The sequence below is a fragment of the Rhinoraja longicauda genome, chromosome 12 (assembly GCF_053455715.1).
Source record: "Rhinoraja longicauda isolate Sanriku21f chromosome 12, sRhiLon1.1, whole genome shotgun sequence".
In the NCBI taxonomy this organism is placed as follows: Eukaryota; Metazoa; Chordata; class Chondrichthyes; order Rajiformes; family Arhynchobatidae; genus Rhinoraja; species Rhinoraja longicauda.
The window spans coordinates 34,408,838-34,426,511 of record NC_135964.1 but is presented as its reverse complement, the minus strand read 5'-3'; the positions used below and the strand labels follow the sequence as shown (position 1 = coordinate 34,426,511).

Here is a 17,674-nt window from a genome sequence, read left to right as displayed (position 1 = left end):
CAGATGGTAACAAAGATCTTACAAAAAATAAAATTAGTTCCAGTGTCAACTCTAATGCTAATGGACGTGACTGCAGAAGTGAACTTAATGCACTTGAGGTAGCACTAGATTGGCGGGCTAATTTGGAGCGGCTGCAGGATTGGTAAAAAATGGCTCATGAATGAACAAATAAGCAATGCACAGATATCCCCCAAAAAATCTTAATTTTAAATACTCTTGAATATACTCATGATTGAGCACCAATAGCCACCTGACAAAGAGAAGTTCAAAATGCCTACATTAAGATGAGAAATAGTTGAGGCAATATCTTGAGGCAATGCCCTCTCAATCAACAACCTACTTGGGGGAAATGGCATCTCATTATCTATCCCATCAGTCTTTCAGTATCGTTTACCATATAACCATATAACCATATAACCATATAACAATTACAGCACGGAACAGGCCCGTTCGGCCCTACCAGTCCACGCCGACCAGTTTCTCTAACCTAGTCTCATCTACCCGCTCTCAGACCATAACCCTCCAATCCCCTCCCATCCATATACCTATCCAATTTACTCTTAAATAATAAAATCGAGCCTGCCTCCACCACTTCCACCGGAAGCTCATTCCACACAGCCACCACCCTCTGAGTAAAGAAGTTACCCCTCATGTTATCCCTAAACTTTTGTCCCTTAATTCTGAAGTTATGTCCCCTTGTTGGAATCTTCCCCACTCTCAAAGGGAAAAGCCTACCCACGTCAACTCTGTCCGTCCCTCTTAAATTTTTAAAAACCTCTATCAAGTCCCCCCTTAACCCCTTGAGGTTTATGCCTCAATGAAGTCCTCTCATCTTTCCGAACTTCAATGAATGCAGGCCATTATTACTCAACTTACCCTCATTCCAGAAATTGGTCTAACAAATCCACACTGTGCAGACTGCAAGGCAAGTATATCTTTTGGCAGATACCCTGTGTAGCTTTTCACACAAACTCAAAATCTTAGCAAACTTGTCACCAAAGTGCATGCACCTCTGCCATATGTTTAAAATATTATGTTCTGTGGGGTGTGCGCTCCAAATCCTGACCATCCTGACCACTGTGGTGTATTTGCTTAGCATCTTCAACTCCCAGCTCCTGCAAAGCATTCTGATCGCTTTTGAAACAAAATATAGTCACTGACTGCCATACTTCCTGCATAACAGCACGTCCCACATGCCAGGAAACAGCACTGTAGTAATGACCACGTCATAATGTTTATTCATGCTCGTTGATGCTTGTGGAACACACGAGAGAACCTACCTGCTTTTTGTATTAGTGCTAAGAGATATTTCCTTTCTGAGATAAAATAAGGCTTATGGCTAAACAATTTTAGAAAATAATTAGCAGGTTTCTTGTTTCTGTGCTCCATGCTTCTATGAATTACAAAAAACCTAAAAGCCAAATGTTTTTACTTCAGAAACAGCATTTTGCTTCAATTTTAGTGATTTGCACATGAAAATCATGCCTCGTTTTTCCTGTATCATCTTTTAAAATATTTAAATTGTATCGAAACTCTTCAGTCTTCCTGTAAAAAGTGTATTGTTTCACATTATTATTCATTAGACCTCATTCACTTTGTCTGCCCATTTCACCAGTAATTGTTATCTACCCTCGCACCATAACTGAGTCTTATGACTTCAATTTTGAGATTATTCCTCTTTTATATCCATGTTTGTGTAATTTATGTGCATCAAACTCCTGGGGACGATATTCTTAATTTGGGTCTGACAATTGTTTCTTCTAGAAGTCCAATAATGCAACATTCCTATAGCACTGGAATGTCAATCTAGAATTTATAATCCAGCATATTGTTTCTGACTCAAAGACCAGTGCTACTGGTTGAGCCAGGGCTGAAGCCTTCAGGTGCAGTCAAGTGTGGGTTTGCACAGCCACTATTTTACCTTGTTGTTGATTTCATCCATGGTACCTTCTGGGAGCAAGGGACAATTTAAGTGTACGGCATCCCTGGTTTGACCTTGTAGCTTCCTGCAAACTTGATTAGGGAGCGATGGAGCAATATTCATATCCCTAGCACAAATATAGAATCTTCGTCCAACTGTCGCTGTGTCCTACATGGGTGTTTGTTTCACTGTTTGGTAGTTTTCATGGTCAACAGCAGTCTCAAATGAGACTGGTGGGCATGTATAACCTTGAAGTGGGAACTGATTGGCATAACTACATTCTTTAGTTGGTCTACATTGAGTCCTCCAATGGCAACTGGCAGCATTGATCTCTTAGAATGGGGGCGGGAAGATAATTTTCTCAGAACATTTTGGTATTAAAGAATTCTGGAGGTGCATAGTATAGATCATATAGATGAAATGTTGATTACGGAAAAACTTTCTTCTTAGGAGCTTGTGATGAATGGCCACTCGGAGAATTGTTAATAGTTCATTGCATTAGAGGATTGATTGTCACTTAAGTTGACTGACAGCACTCATTAAAGAAACTGCATAGTAACTTTGTGGCAAGTACACTAATGTGCATTCCAGATGGTACTCAGCTGATGGGGAATAAGGTGGTTGCTGGAAAGGATCCCAGGTGTTAATTAAAGATGCATCACCTTTTGTTTGCTGTTGAAGGTCGAAGAGAAGTTTTGAAATATATTGACAAACTTCATGATCTAGAAATTCTTTGACCTTGTGTGAAATGAGTAATCTGTTGCTTGTGGGACACCTTAGGGGTTTCAGGTTTGTTTATTGCCATACACACCAGGGTTCAATGAAAGAGGAAATTAGTTCACCTCTTTCATAGCTGTGGGGAAGAAGCTGTCTTAAGTATGCATATCTGGGCCTTCAAGCTCCTGTACTTTCTTCAAGCATCTGTATTTTCTCCCAGGAGTTAGAAGGGAGAAAAGCGAATAGCCAAGATGGTAGGCATCTTTGAAGATACTTCCAGACTATCTGATGCAATGCTCCATGAAGATGGACTGGATGGCAGTGATAAGCCTGGAGGCACTGAGCTATGTTCACCACTCTCTGCAGGTTTAGGCAGTCAAGAACAGAGCAGTTGACATATGAGATGCATCCCATCAGAATAGCTTCTATGGCCATCTATAGAGAGAATCTTTGCAGACCTGCTAAATCTACTCGGATGCCCAAGAAAGTAAATGTGCTGATGTTCATTCTTGATTACTGCATCAATGTTAAGGAACTAGGTTATGTTGCTGGTAATATGGATGCCTTTGGACTTGAAGTTGTCAACCATCTCTTCAGCAGCTCAATTTATGAGGATGTGGTTGTGTTTGCTACTTCCCCAGCCCCCCCCCCCCCCCCAGCAACCCCTCCCCATCCTCATCCCTCACCCCCACCTGCATCTTTAGGTCAACAACCAACTGTTTTTCATCTTGCTGATGTAAGAAACTGGGTGGCTTTTCTGACACCATGAAACAAGGCGACCAATTTATTTTACATGCCTTGTTCTGTTGATGTTGATTTGGCAGACAACAGTAATGTCATTGGCAAACTTACAGCTCGAGTTGTCATTGTACTTGTCCCCCCCCCCCCCCCCCCAATTATTGTGAGTACAGGGGAGCTCTGGATCTCCTTCATCAATAACATCCATTGAAGTCACTATCTGTTGCTCCACAAATGTTGTGTTAATTGGTGTTTGAGTGAAATCTACAATCTGAAGTCTGCTGCAGAATCTCCAGGCAAATTTGAATTATGCTAATCAATAAGCAGGAACAAATTTGCAAGCTATGAAAACATATTTTCAAATTGATTTATTTTACTGGCAGAGCATCCACTTACAACCTGTTTTCATGCTTGCATGCAAAATTACCACCGGGGCATAGCTGCAAGATATAATACATCTACAAAGCAGCCTTGCATTGACATGATAATAAGCTGGGTTGCCGTAACCATTGAGGAATCATTTTAAGATTGATTCTGAACGGGTGCTGTCCAGACCAGACAGAAGATGCATGCTTCCCCATTTCAGTTCACTCTGTACAGAGGGAGATGGTGTCACAACAGCAAGGGGAATAGATTGCTAAAAAATTATAAATAGAAGTTTCATTAACTTGGCAAATCCTCAGTGGGGGGAGTCAGACAGAACATTTAACAGAGCTTAGTTAAATAGGTTTAATAGTAATAATATTCCTGGGTTCAGTAGAAACACAACCCATTTCCCAATCTTCTTCTGCTACTCCCTATCAGTTGATATAGCAGTGGGTTACACACAGGGCACCATCACAGTCAGAATATTCAAAAATAGGTCTCCCACAATAGTTTGATAATTCTTCAAACCTGATGACCAGGAATTAATTGCAAGAACCATCAAGGACAATCTAGATCACTTTTGCCATTCTGGTAGCCGGGATGTAATCATTTCAGAATTAAGCATCCAATATTATCAAACCTGTTTAGAAATGAATAATAAACCTCATTTTATGTGATGTTAAATCAACTGAACTACAGATCAGCAAGGCACATGCAATATAGTGAACCAGTGTGATTAATGAGACTATCCAATATTATTTCCAGCTGCTGCTGCTACTTCCAATATATTAGCGTCTGTTAGTGCAACGATAATCCTAAGGTGCTTTACATAAGAAAATAATAGAAAAGGCTGCTTGAGTCCGCTGTGCTTTTCAATAAGATCATGCTATTCTTTTACTTCAGCACCACATCTTCATTAATCACATATCATTTGATTCCCTTAATACCCATTATCTGTCAGAAAATACATATCAGTAATGTAACCAGACTGTTTCAATGTGACTAGTATTGTCCAGCAATTACATTTTTACACTCAGATTATAGTTTATTGTACTTTATTCTAATGAATTTAGAGTGAACATTTGTTTAAATAATCTGATGATTTGTGAGAGTTGAGTTTCAAATAATTATTTATTGTTGCCTCCAAATAAATCACAACTTTAAAATAATTGGCTTGCAAATACATACTTAATATTTAATAATAGACAATAATTAAAATTCACACTGGATTAATATTTAGGAGTTAGTTCACATTGCAGTGAACCTGCTGTGAAAGTCTAGGGTTTTTTTCCACTTTTGTTTCCCAAATATATAAATTATTTAAGATTCTAAATTAACATTAGAACCCCAGTTTCAAAGTATCAATAATTCTGTGAAATTTAATGGATATAATAGATTTATTTTAAGAGAATGATGCATGGATAAGGGGGGTTTAGCTACAGGGAGAGGTTGGAGTGACTTGGATTGGTTTCTTTGGAATGCTGGAGGTTGTGGGGAGATTTGATAGAAATATATAAAATTATGAGAGGCATAGATACCGGAGACAATCAGAACCTTTTTTCCAGGATGGAAAAATCAAATGCTAGACAGCAGAGCTTTAAGTTGAGAGGGGGAAAGTTTAAATACGTGCAGGGCAAGTTTTTTTTTCACGTACCTGGAACGTACTGCCGGGGTTGGTGGTTGAGGCAAAGGATAGTGACATTTAAGAGACTTTTTGATAGGCATTTGGATATGCAGGGAATGGATGGATATGGGTTGTGTTGGTAGATATGAGATGGTCTTGGCATCATGTTCGGCACAGACATTGTGGGTCGAAAGGCCTGTTCTTGTGCTGATCTCTTCTATGTTCTATCTGCCATCTTTTATGGAGATTGTTAGAGGGAAAATATGTCAACATCAATTTGAGCAAAGTCCCAAAGGTTAAAGACCGAGAGCAAATGATCTTATTTCTCTTGGGGAGGAAAGAGCTGATTGAGGCTCCTTTTAACAAGATGTTTAATGTATCCATATCTATATTGTTGTCCTTTAATCTATATATATATTGCACTGATTCACAATTAATTCATTCCCACACACCCACAGGATGACCTTTTTAATTTGGGATAACTGTTGGACATAATGAAGTAATGGGATTGTTGAAGGATCCAATGTAACTTTATTCAACCTTTGCCAATATCTCAGGAGAGGGTCATGGATAACGTTGACCTGCTGCTTTATTAAAAGTTACATGAATTGATGCTCGGTGCAGAATTGGAAACTCATGTGGTTTTGAGCTGTTACCTGATCAGCGTGCAGTGATATTTTAGGCAACGCATGATGCTCTATGAGATTTCTGGTTCCTGTTTTAAAACGGAATGTACTAATTTGAGGTGATTACCTCTTCCTTGTATGTTTGTGGTGGTGGGTGCTGAGGGGTGATTAAAAATGGAACCTATAATACTGTTAACCAGAGCACAAAGTGGATTGCAGCTATTGGAGGATCAACGCTTAACGAATCGTCTTTCAATAATTTTTTCCATTATGAAATGTGTGCGCTCTAGTGGGGCCTGGTCTCCAGTCAAGTGATTTGTGGAAGACATTGAAAGCTGTGTTTGGTTTAATCAAATGTCTTCTCTAACTGTGTGTCATAAGTGTCAAACCACTTTCGGTACCACTACTTTCATCTTTGAAGCTCATTTAACAACATTTATAACTTTAAGTAATTCATTCATCTATGTACTAAAACTCTCGTTTGTTCGCTTGTTCCTGAACTACAGCCAAAATGATACATGATAGCATGACAATTTTAGGCCCACCTTACTCAGCATCGTCCCATGGTCCTATGGAATAAGTTTCATTGAAATCGGTGTAATATTTTTTAAGTCATTCGCATTTTTAAGTTTAAAAAACCACGCATGCGCAGTTGGGGCTCCATTGATCAGGGACTTATGTAAGATGGCCACTGCATCCGCACCTGCGCAGAACAAACGCGTCCGTGCCTGCGCAGTTGGGGCCCGTGGAGCAGGGCTCGGCCGCCTGTCTCTTGGGGGCGGGAGAAGCAGCTGGAGCCTGGGGCTGGGCCTGGACGTGACCAGAAATCCGTGAGCCTGAGGTGGGCCAAGGGGAAAGGCGGCAGCAGCAGCAGCGGCGGTGAGGCCGGCCGTTGGTGGAGCCGAGGCCTGGGCTTGGTGCTGGGCCTGCCCTCGGCTCCCCCATCCCCCCCTCCTCTCCCTGGCCGGCTCAGCGCCTTCCCCACGCCGCCCAGAGTCCAGCGGCTCAGCAACAGTGGGAGAGCCGCCACCGTCTACCACTGAACATCCCCACACCGGGACGGGACAGGACTCTCCCCATGCCGCCCCCCCCTCCCCTGCTTCACCAATGGTGGCCGCCTGGGCTGGGAGGCGGGTTGCTACGTCAACTGAAGGAGTGGGAGGGGGGGAAGGAGAGAGGGGGGGGGAAGGGAGGAAGGGAAGGGGGAGGAGGAGGGGGAGGGAGGATGGGATGGAGGGGAGGCGGGACAGAAGGGGGTCGGGGAGGGAGGGGGTAGAGGGGGAGGGAGGAGGGTGGAGGAGGGAGGGGAGGGAGGGGGAGGAGAAGAGGTAGGGGGAGAGGAGGGGAGGTAGGGAGGGGGAGGGGTAGATGGGGGAGAGGGGATGGGGGAGTGGGGGAGGAGAGGGTGCTGCACCAATGCAGGAGAGGCAACCCTAGGGGAGAAGTGGGGGAGAGGGAGGGGGGAGAGAGGGAGGAGGGAGGGGAGAGGGGGGAGGGAGGGGGGAGGGGGCGAGTGGGATGGGAGGGGACAAGGGCAAGGGGGGAAGGAGAGGGGGAGGGGGGAGCGGGGAGGAGGGAGTGGGGGAGGAGAGGGTGCTGCACCAATGCAGGAGTGGTTTGGGCCCAACGGGTCCACTTGGTCTAGTAGGTTTTTAAATTCTCTTTTGTGCATTTAGCTATACAGATGTTGCTCATGTTGATTTTGATGTTTCAACATGTTGTTAATGTAACATTAATCTCAGGACTATCTGAAGGTGTCATTTCTTGATCCGCTCTTCTGTTGTGTTCTGTATCAATTCATCCACAGTTGCTGGACTGGTATATTGGCACTTCCAGTCTTCCAAACTGTTTTCTTTAGTTGTTTGTGCTGAAATCAAGTAGTTTACCAGGGGCTTTCTAAATCTGTTGCCAGTCTTATGAGATAGTTCTTGGAACGATTTATCACCACAATTTGTCCCATCACTCGTATCGCCCATTTCCTACCAACCCATCTCAGCACATGCAGCTTATCTTGTGATCTGAACCTGTTTAGTAACTTTGTGAAATTCACTTTGATCCAAGAACCTTTCGTCCACCTTCACTTTGAGATTCAACAAAATTAGGCTCGGATATTTTTGGGTCTTTTGTGCATCGGTGTTCCTCTGGTAATGTTTTCTGTCATTGGGACATGAGAAATAAAAATGTGAATAGGCCATTCAATCCCTCTGCTTGTTCAGTCTTTCAATAAGATCATGGATCATTGACGAACTGTTCACTGCAAGGGCCAGGAAGCGAGCGGCCAAGATCATCTCTGACCCCTCTCACCCTGGCCACAAAATCTTTGAAGCACTTCCCTCTGGAAGGCGACTCTGGACTCAAAGCAGCCACAGCCTGACATAAAAACAGTTTTTTTCCACAAGTAGTAGTTCTACTCAATAACCAAAGTCTGTAGTCTCTTCTTTGCTCTGGTTTATTTTCACCCACATGTTTAGACCGTAATGTTGTGTCCTTATTGTTTTGATGTGGTCATGCTTTATTCTTAATTGTTAACTGTATGTTTGTGTTGTCATTTGTGAGCAGAGCACCAAGGCACATTCCTTGTATATGCACATACTTCGCCAATAAACATTCATTCATTCATTCATTCATTCATTCATTCATTCATTCATTCATTTATTCATTCATTCATGATGTGAGAGCTCAATGCCATTTTCCTGCACAGATACTGTATGTATGTCTCAGTTCCTTCTAGCAATATCTTGGCCATTGTCCTGAGGGTATTTAGTGACTCTCCATGATCTTCTTGAGGAGAGAATTCCAAAGAATTACTACCCACTGGATGAAGACATTTCATTCAGCCCTGAATGACTGACTCTTTTATTTTGAGACTGACTTTTGATTCTAGACAACCTGCATCTACCCTATCAACCCTGCATCTACTGTGAGAATGTTGTACGTTTTGTTGATCAAAACTCAGAAGTGTTAAGTCAAGTCAAGTCAAGTCAATTTTATTTATATAGCACATTTAAAAACAACCCACGTTGACCAAAGTGCTGCACATCTGATTAGGAAAAAAAAAAAGAAACATACAGTGGCAGGCAGCCAAACACAATGGCGCGGCCATCTTGAACAAAATGTTTAACTAAAGCAGAATGGTGTCGGCATGCAACATTCAAGGGATAGTTGCCTTCACCTGTATACTGCACTTGTCCTTGAAGGAAGTGTAATGTGACCAAGATACTAAAGAGAAAGCTGGGTATCAGCATTTAAATCTTCTATTTAACAACAGACATTCAACTTCTGGAATTTGCAAGGCAGAGTCGGAATTATTTTGTTATTGGTATTATGATTTATACACATACATTACTCAAAACAAATCCTTTCACACTGTTAGCAAATCCTTTCACACTATATCTCAAAAGCAATGCCTTCTCAACCTCCCACCATGACAGATACCGCTGTCACAAATTAATGTGGTGAATATTTGTACTTCTTCAATACAAATATACAAATATCCCTTGGGTAAGAAGATTATACCTTTTCACAATTTTCCAGGTAAACTTCACCTGGGGTTTATATAACCCGGGGCATATCTAATTGAAAGCAAAATAGTAAATATGGCATTGATCTATAGTTCAGAAGAAAATCTGTGAATTGATACTTCATAGTAAGATTTAATTTGCCCTATATGACTTTTTTCTTCCTTGCCTCTTTCGTGGTATGGATTGATCTGTTTCCCTGCTTGAGGCTGAATAATAAGAAAATGTGAAGTTTGATCCCATGTTGTTTCATCAGTTGTTCAAATTTAAGTCACTGAAGTTGATGACCATTATCCATTATCATCTCCCCAAAGATCAAATTCTGTTCCAAATTTGTGCCAGATTCAGTCCAGCCAGTCATCTTTCTTAACACCTAGCTCTTTCTGCACCAGTTTTGTGTCTCTTCTGCTGCCACGAGAAAATCACCTTCAGCTGCCTGTAGAGTGTATCCACAAAGTGAATGATGCATGATCTATCGCTGTATTAGCATCTTTGTGCACTGGTCTTGATAATGCATGTGTTGAGACATTCTGTTCAAATGCTCACTATTCAGTGTCGTAATGTAATCGGCGTTAGGGTTGATCACAGATGTATTTGTAGGTTGCCAATGTGAGAATTTGTATACAACAATGGTCAAGAGACTTTTTGGTTGGTAACAAAAATTAATGAAATCTTAGGTTTCCAAGTTTGATTAACTGTGCCCCCCTTTTTCTTTGTGTGGTTCCACTAGCTGATTTTGCCTGTTTTGTGGTTCTGGGTATTGTGAAGATACCCTGTTTCTCTAACTTTCATGCACTGAATGGAAATGGTGAAATTGCTATTACCATTCTGGCAGTATGCGATAAAGTTCCTGACTTTCCACCCAACAGAGAATATTTGTTTTTCAATAGTTCAGAAATTTTGATGTAGAAGAAAGAAAATGGCTATGTGGCTATCTCCATTCTTCCCTTCCCCATCTGACTATTAACTGCCAATAAACCCGTCCCCACCTGCATCCACCTATCACTTCCACACTCTTGCCTACTCCTTCCATCCCCCCACCTCTGTATAGTTGTTCCTTCTCCTACATTCTTTTAGCCTGAATGGAGGATCTCATTCTGAAACTCAACCTTCATTTCCCTCCAGATGCTGCCTGACCCGCTAAGTTGCTCCCATCTGCTTTCCTTTCTTTGCTCATTAAATCACTACAAACCACTGCAAGCATTCTATGAAGCAGCCAATTGTGCATCACCATTCTGTGCAAAGAAATTCTTCCCAAATTATATTTACGTAAATCTTTCGTTGCCTTGTATTTATTCCATTTCCATCCAAACATTACCTAACAACACTGTGACATTTTGTAATGTAAAGTACCATGTAAGATATAGTGCCTCGAAAACTGCATCCGGTTCTCCACTTGCAATGTTTGAAGGTGGCATCCAATGCTTGCCTGTGGCAGCAGCTGGTATAATAAGATTTGAAGGTCCTACGGATGCCCTGGTCCATAAATTTATAAAATTGATATTGTGTCAAGAAATGAATGATAGAAACATTGGGATCAGCAAAGCACAATGACTTTGACAAGTGATCTGACCAGTTATCCAACACAAGAAGAATCTTCAAAGGGACATTCTTTCTTTCAAAAAATTCCTTCACTTCTGGTAAAAACAATGACTGAATTGTTGACAACCATTCCTTCTGTCCTGAGCATTCAATGATCTTGGGATTAAGTGTTTGCCTATCTTATCTGTATAGGGAACTCTTCTCATCAGTGATACGTGCAAAATCATACATGTTGTTATGACCTCAGAGTCTATTTTTTTTCCCCCCAATTTTTCAATAACTATATGTTCAACTGATTTACGTATTTTCCATTGGTGAGCAATTGATGCAGCACTAGTAACTTGTATCTTGTTGGGGGAGTCCAGAACCAGGGGCCACAGTTTAAGAATAAGGGCTAGGCCATTTAGAACGGAGATGAGGAAAAACTTTTTCAGTCAGAGAGTTGTTAATCTGTGGAATTCTCTGCCTCAGAAGGCAGTGGAGGCCAATTCTCTGGATGCTTTCAAGAGAGAGCTAGATAGAGCTCTTAATGATAGCAGAGTCAGGGGAGAAGACAGGAACGGGGTACTGATTGTGAATGATCAGCCATGATCATATTGAATGGCGGTGCTGGCTCGAAGGGCCGTATGGCCTACTCCTGCACCTATTGTTTATTGTCTATTATCAAGGGTTTATGTTTCCTGGGCCTAGGTAGTAGAATTTTGGGTACAGCATCCTAAGTTTTCTTCCAAACCATTTTGGCATGGATGGAAGCAAACTGAAAGCTAACTGATTGTGATGTTGGAAGCAAATCAACAACTGTCCCACCATATAAAGGGGCAGCAGGGTATTGTGTGCATTGGTCACATAATATAAAGCACATTTACATGAATTAGAGTAACTCACAACTATATAACTGGAGGTCCGATTACACTCCATGTGGTGGCCGACTGAAAACTCTTCTGTGCTTCAAGGAATGGGGCTGCTGTTAGATGAGCTGAGCTGCCAAGTACACAGTTCATAAAATGTTTATTTACTCTTCTTTATCTTCCTGCTCTTCCCTTGGGATGCAGTGGGAAAATCTGCAGGCTGATTAAGGCTCTGCTGGATTGCAAGTTCCATGGCCATGGGAAGGTTGAACAATCTTGAGATTGTTTTTTTATTGTGATTTTATAAGATCGCAGAATCTGCACATGGATGAATTGGGATACCGCTAGCACCAGCCTGCAATGAGTATATTGTGGCGGTGCCCGGGGGCTAGGCCACTCCCTTGGTCATTCCACTCGGCACTCAGTGGACGGGAGGGATTAGGTCACTTCCTGGGTCAGTTCCCTTGGGTCAGGTGGTCTGGGACTATAAAAGGTTTTGGGTGTGTCGACTCACGAGTTCTTGAGTGCGGTGTTTGTGTGCCTTAGGAAATAAAGTATATCTACTACTCACCTGGCGTCTGGCCTGATTTCCGCGGTGACCGCACCCACTACAATATCACCTGATATTGACTTAGAATTCCAATTTGAAGCTCTGTTCATTGTCCAAAGTTGAGTTCTAACCCTGTATCTTTTGGCTCAGAGATGGAATACTGCCACTGTACCAAATGATCACTTGTGGGCTTTACTGAAATGAATGGAAATAAATTCCAGAAATTCTCTTATTTAAAACATAACAACATACTTAAGACATACTTGTCAAGTTTTAGTGTAAATACTTGGCTGAACTATATAATATATTCTGGGGTGAACATCTGGTGAAGATACCAGACAATACTCATTTCCAATATGGATTAGATGGCTGGGTGAAGCTAAAAGTAATAAAACTGAAGCCTGAGCAGGTTAATAAATCACAGAGATCTCACAGTCAGCTCCAAATTCATAATGTTTTGGTAATTGTCCTGGGGGGGGGGAGAGAGAGTCCTGTCCTGTCCCGGTGCAGGGGTGTTCAATGGGAGATGGCAGCGGCTCTCCCACTGTTCCTGAGCCGCTGGACTCTGGGTGGCGTGGGGAAGGTGCTGAGCCGGCCGGAGAGAGGCATTCCGTCAAGGAATGTTGCCGACTGGCCCGCTGCAGACTGCAGGAGTACGTGCTGAGGGACGCACTGAAGCTTGGTGCAGCCAACGCCAAGGCCCTGTGGGGGAGGACCACAGTCTAGGGTCCTTCCGCTGCTGGACATGGGTGGCAGGGTGTGGTGGAGAGAGACGCCCCTCCAAATAAGGGATACTGGGTTAATGTCTGTAAATGTACGTAAATTTGGAAGTAAATGCCTGTATTGAATGTGTAACCTCCGGAAATGTCGGATGGGCTTGTTAAAAAAATATGTTTTGTAAGTGATATTTATTACTTGAATAACGTATTTTTTGATATTAAAAAAAAAAAAAAAAAGGCCGGGGAGAGGAGGGGGGATGGGGGTGCTGAGGGCAGGCCCAGCGCCAGGCCCAGGCCTCGGCCTCTACCTCCACCAACGCCCGGCCTGACTGCCGCTGCTTCTACTGCCGCCTCTCCCCTTGGTTCACCTCAGGCTCGTGATTACCCGGTTATGTCCAGGCCCAGGCCCAGGCCCAGGCTCCGGCTTCTTCCCCTGGCACCAGGCCTGGCTCTCGCGCCCCCAAGAGACAGGTGGCCGAGCCCTGCTCAACGGGCCCCAACTGCGCAGGTGTGGACGTGTTTGTTCTGCGCACGCGCGGATGCAAGAGCCATCTTACATAAGTGCCAGATCAATGGAGCCCCAACTGCGCATGTGCGTTTTTTTAAACTTTAAAATGTGAATAACTTAAAAAAAATAACATCAATTTCAATGAAACTTCTTCCGTAGGACCACGGGACGGCGGTGAGAAAGGTGGGCCTAAAATTGTCACGCTCTCCTGTACCGTTTTGGCTGTAGTTCAGGAACAAGCGAACAAACGAGTTTTAGTATAGAAATGTCCTACTCATAGTTCCTTCCCAAATAAATATCTCTTACTTGGAGGGATTAAATTCCACCTGACAATGCTTCGCCCAACTTTCTGTCTGATCTGTTTCCTGCTTTAGTTTTAGTCAATCTTCCTTGCTATCCACATTATTTTGTGTCATCCACAAATTTACTGATCATATTTACTACGTTCATATCCGAATATTACAAGCAACAAGGGTCCCAGCACCAATCTTCGTGGTACTGCAATTGCCATAGACTTTTAATTGGAAAAGCATCCTTTCACTACTACCTTTTGTCTCTCAGCACCAAGCCAAGTTTGGTTCCAATTAGCCACGTCTCTTTGGATCCCATTTGCTTTAATCTTGAAACGGTTTATGATAAACTGTTGCAAGATGTAGACTGTGTTTCAGCATATGCAGGCGTTTTCATATTTTGTGTAGAAACAGAATGATGTTTGAAACAAATTCAAATCTGTACTGATGCCTGTAACCTGAAAATCGTAAATACATTACAATCTGAAGAAAAATCTCTGATCGGCTCAATAATAAATTTCAATTCTCTGTGCATCTATTTCTCTGAAATAATTGCCTTTCATCCTAAAGGATACTGTCCACCTTGGTGCATGATTTATCAGGTTATGCATAATTACGTCCTTTTCAACACTGGCTTTTAGTGAGCAGTACATGGGAGATCTGCACGAGTGTAAGTGGCTAATTGACCTCTTTATTCAGAAAGTTGTGGTTAAAGTTTCACCCAGAGATCTGAAAGCATGATCTAAACTGAAACTTTCAGAACAGTACCAAAGGGGACAGTATCTTGTCTTTCAAAACTTTAGAGATAAAAAAAGAGACAAAATGCTGGAGTAACTCAGTAGGTCAAGTAACATCACTGGAGAACATGGACGTTTTGGGTTGAGACCCTTCTTCAGTCCTAGAAGAGGTTGCTGCCTGACCCGCTGAGTTACTCCAGCACTTTGTGTCTTTTTTTAATATATCAGCATCTGCAATTTCTTGTTTCTATTTAACTACCGATGTTGAAGGGAATTGAAGTATCTCTCCACCATCTAGGTGTTGTTTAACTTTCAAAACATGCCCTACAAGAAACAAATGATCTGTTAATTTATTCATTGCTGTGTGATGAATGCAAATTTACTGAAGCTATTCCAACATTACAACACTGGCAACATTTTCTGAAGCAATTATTTTCCTATAAAACCTTACTCGGGGGAGGTGGGAGTGATCCAAAGTCAACGGAAGATGGTATTTAAGTGCAAATATTTTCTTTCTCTCCTCCCTTTCCCTGTGAGGTTTGGGGACATGTGGGTGTGTGTGTGGGTTTGAGGGTGCTAGTGAAGGGAAGAATCTTGCAAATGCTGGAAATCTAAATCGTGTCAGCATATTGGCTCTTGACACAGACATACAAGAAGGTGAACTATGATTTTAGAAATAGCCAAAAGCTTTTCAAAGTAATTTTATTTAGATGAGAAATGTTTGCTGGCTCTGTGAACTGCAGTGTTGGCCCAGAACTGGTATAAGAGAAAGTATTGTTGCCAAATAGACTTAAAATCACTGAGGATTTGGACTTAAAAAAGAAAGCGGAGGAGGAGCATGAGATGCTGTACTATATTCCATTCTTTTTATGACATCCTTTTTATTATCCTTTCCAATGATAGGGTGACTTTACCTGGAACAGTATGTCTGGCCGCAGTGTTCGACTGAAACCAGTCCCCATTCAAAGCCTCTCAGAGCTGGAGAGAGTACGCCTTCAGGAAGTGGCTTTTTATCGGCTGCAGCAAGACTATGACTTGGGCTGCCAGGTTACAATTCCAAAAGGTAAGGATTTATTATTCCACCTGGTTTCTCATAAAGATTGCTGATCACTTTTAAAAAAATCGCATTTTAACTTTTCACAACTTGTCACTTCAGAAATTCATCTGCTCAGTTTTTTAATGTAAGAAGTTGTGCCTTTTTTTGATATTAACCAGAAGATTGTAATTTTATTTCATCAGGTAGTCTTAGAATCTTAAAGGGATTCAAAATTAATCTTGTGATCAACCAGGGAGAATAGCCATATTGTAAGAATATGAAAAGATGTGTGCATTTTTTCAAAACTTTCCATTGTTTATTAGTTGGACAATAAAATTTTGTGGCATAGAAATAAAGGATAATTTCAGAGTAGTATCGAAGTCAGGAGGTAAGCCACAGTTTGGCCAGTCAATTGTACCATGCAAGAATGTATAATGCGACAGCATCCCTGGATAGAAGGAACGGGTGACGTTTCAGGCCGAGACCCTTCTTCAGACTGAGAATCAAGGAAGAGGGAGACACAGAGATACGGAAGGATAAGGTGTGAAAACAAGACGTCAAAAGGGTCGAAGTTCATGGAAAATGTAGAATAGATCAATGTTATCTAGGGGAAGGTGACAATATCCACTGTTGGAGTGAGGCCCAACGCAAATTGTTGGAACAGCACCTCATATTTCGCGTGGGCAGTTTATAATAACAGCGATATGAATATTAACTTCTCTAACTTCAAATAACCCTCGCTTTCCCTCTCCATCCCTCCCCCATCCTAGTTCTTCGACCAATCTGGCTGTCCTCCTGATTAAAATGTTTATCTTTGTGTGCTTCGTTGTCATCTTCCCCCAGCTAACAATTATCTATTCAACATTTTCCTTAACCTTTGTCCTCTTTTGAGGTCTTGTTTTCACACCTTACCTTTCCATATCTCTGTCTCCATCTCCCCTGACTCTCAGTCTGAGGAAATGGTCTCGTCCCGAAACGTCACCCATTCCTTCTATCCATAGATGCTGCCTGTCCCGCTGAGTTACTCCAGCATTTTGTGTCTATCTTTGGTGTGAACCAGCATCTGCATTTCCTTTCTACATATAGTTAAAGTTAGTTAGTTTTTGCAGTCCCACAGGTTATTCTGTAATTTGACAAGTTTAAGTACAAAAATGTTGCTCTTCTGCCTGCCTCCGTCCCCTCATTTGATTCTCTGTTATCCTTCCACCCACTCCTGAAAGTGTTGATTTGTAAAATGAAGTAGTTTCACCAGTGCTGGAACAGTTCCAGTTCCCTGCCTGAGCGATTGTATATCTGAGTGTTGGCAATGAGTGTTGGCTGACAATAATGTATATCACAGCCAGATTGTACCTGCCTTCCACACTGACCACATGTACTATTGAAGAAAACGCACTGAGAATGATGAAGGCAGCTTTCAATCTTGACTACATTAGCCACAGCCATGCGAACAAAGTATTAGAGGTCCCGCTCTGCTGGTCAGTCCTCCGGCCTCATCAATTTTTTAATGATTAGAATCATTGTCAGGATCGAGTGGCACAGGAGACTGCTATTTGGGGCACCCAACTGCATTTTCCACTTTGCCTTGCAAACCTTTCTTTTCAGATTTCTATCCAATTTTCTTTTGAATTTGTGATTCAATCTTCTTCTGCCATCCATTTAAGCAGGGCTTTTTAAATCATTTCTCTGCACTTCTTCTGGTTTTTGTCAAGTTTTACCTAAACCTGTGTCCCCAGGTTACTGATCTTCTAGCCACTGAAAACAACTTCCTAAAATTACATGTTACTTAGACTAGGTGATTGCAGGTTAAAAACCACAAAGTGCCCTTAGACCTATTTTCAATCCACTGTAATCTTGGTTTCTTATAAGCTAGAGGCAAAACATTCAATGAGATGATGACTTAAAAATAAAAGCATTAGAAGTAAGATTGGGTTATA

At 42.0% G+C, this 17,674-nt stretch overlaps 1 protein-coding gene across 3 annotated transcripts in view; it reads left to right on the top strand.

The window, feature by feature from the left end:
• Positions 1-17,674, top strand: part of LOC144598557 (rho GTPase-activating protein 6-like) — a 235,387-nt gene that overhangs the window by 121,272 nt on the left and 96,441 nt on the right. For 2 of the 3 annotated variants that reach the window (XM_078408735.1, XM_078408736.1), the window contains exon 2: positions 15,608-15,767. In XM_078408735.1, coding sequence (XP_078264861.1) covers positions 15,608-15,767 — 160 coding nt within the window. Of the gene's footprint in view, positions 1-13,836; positions 13,861-15,607; positions 15,768-17,674 lie in introns of all 3 variants that reach the window. The other variant, XM_078408734.1, reaches the window with a different exon arrangement.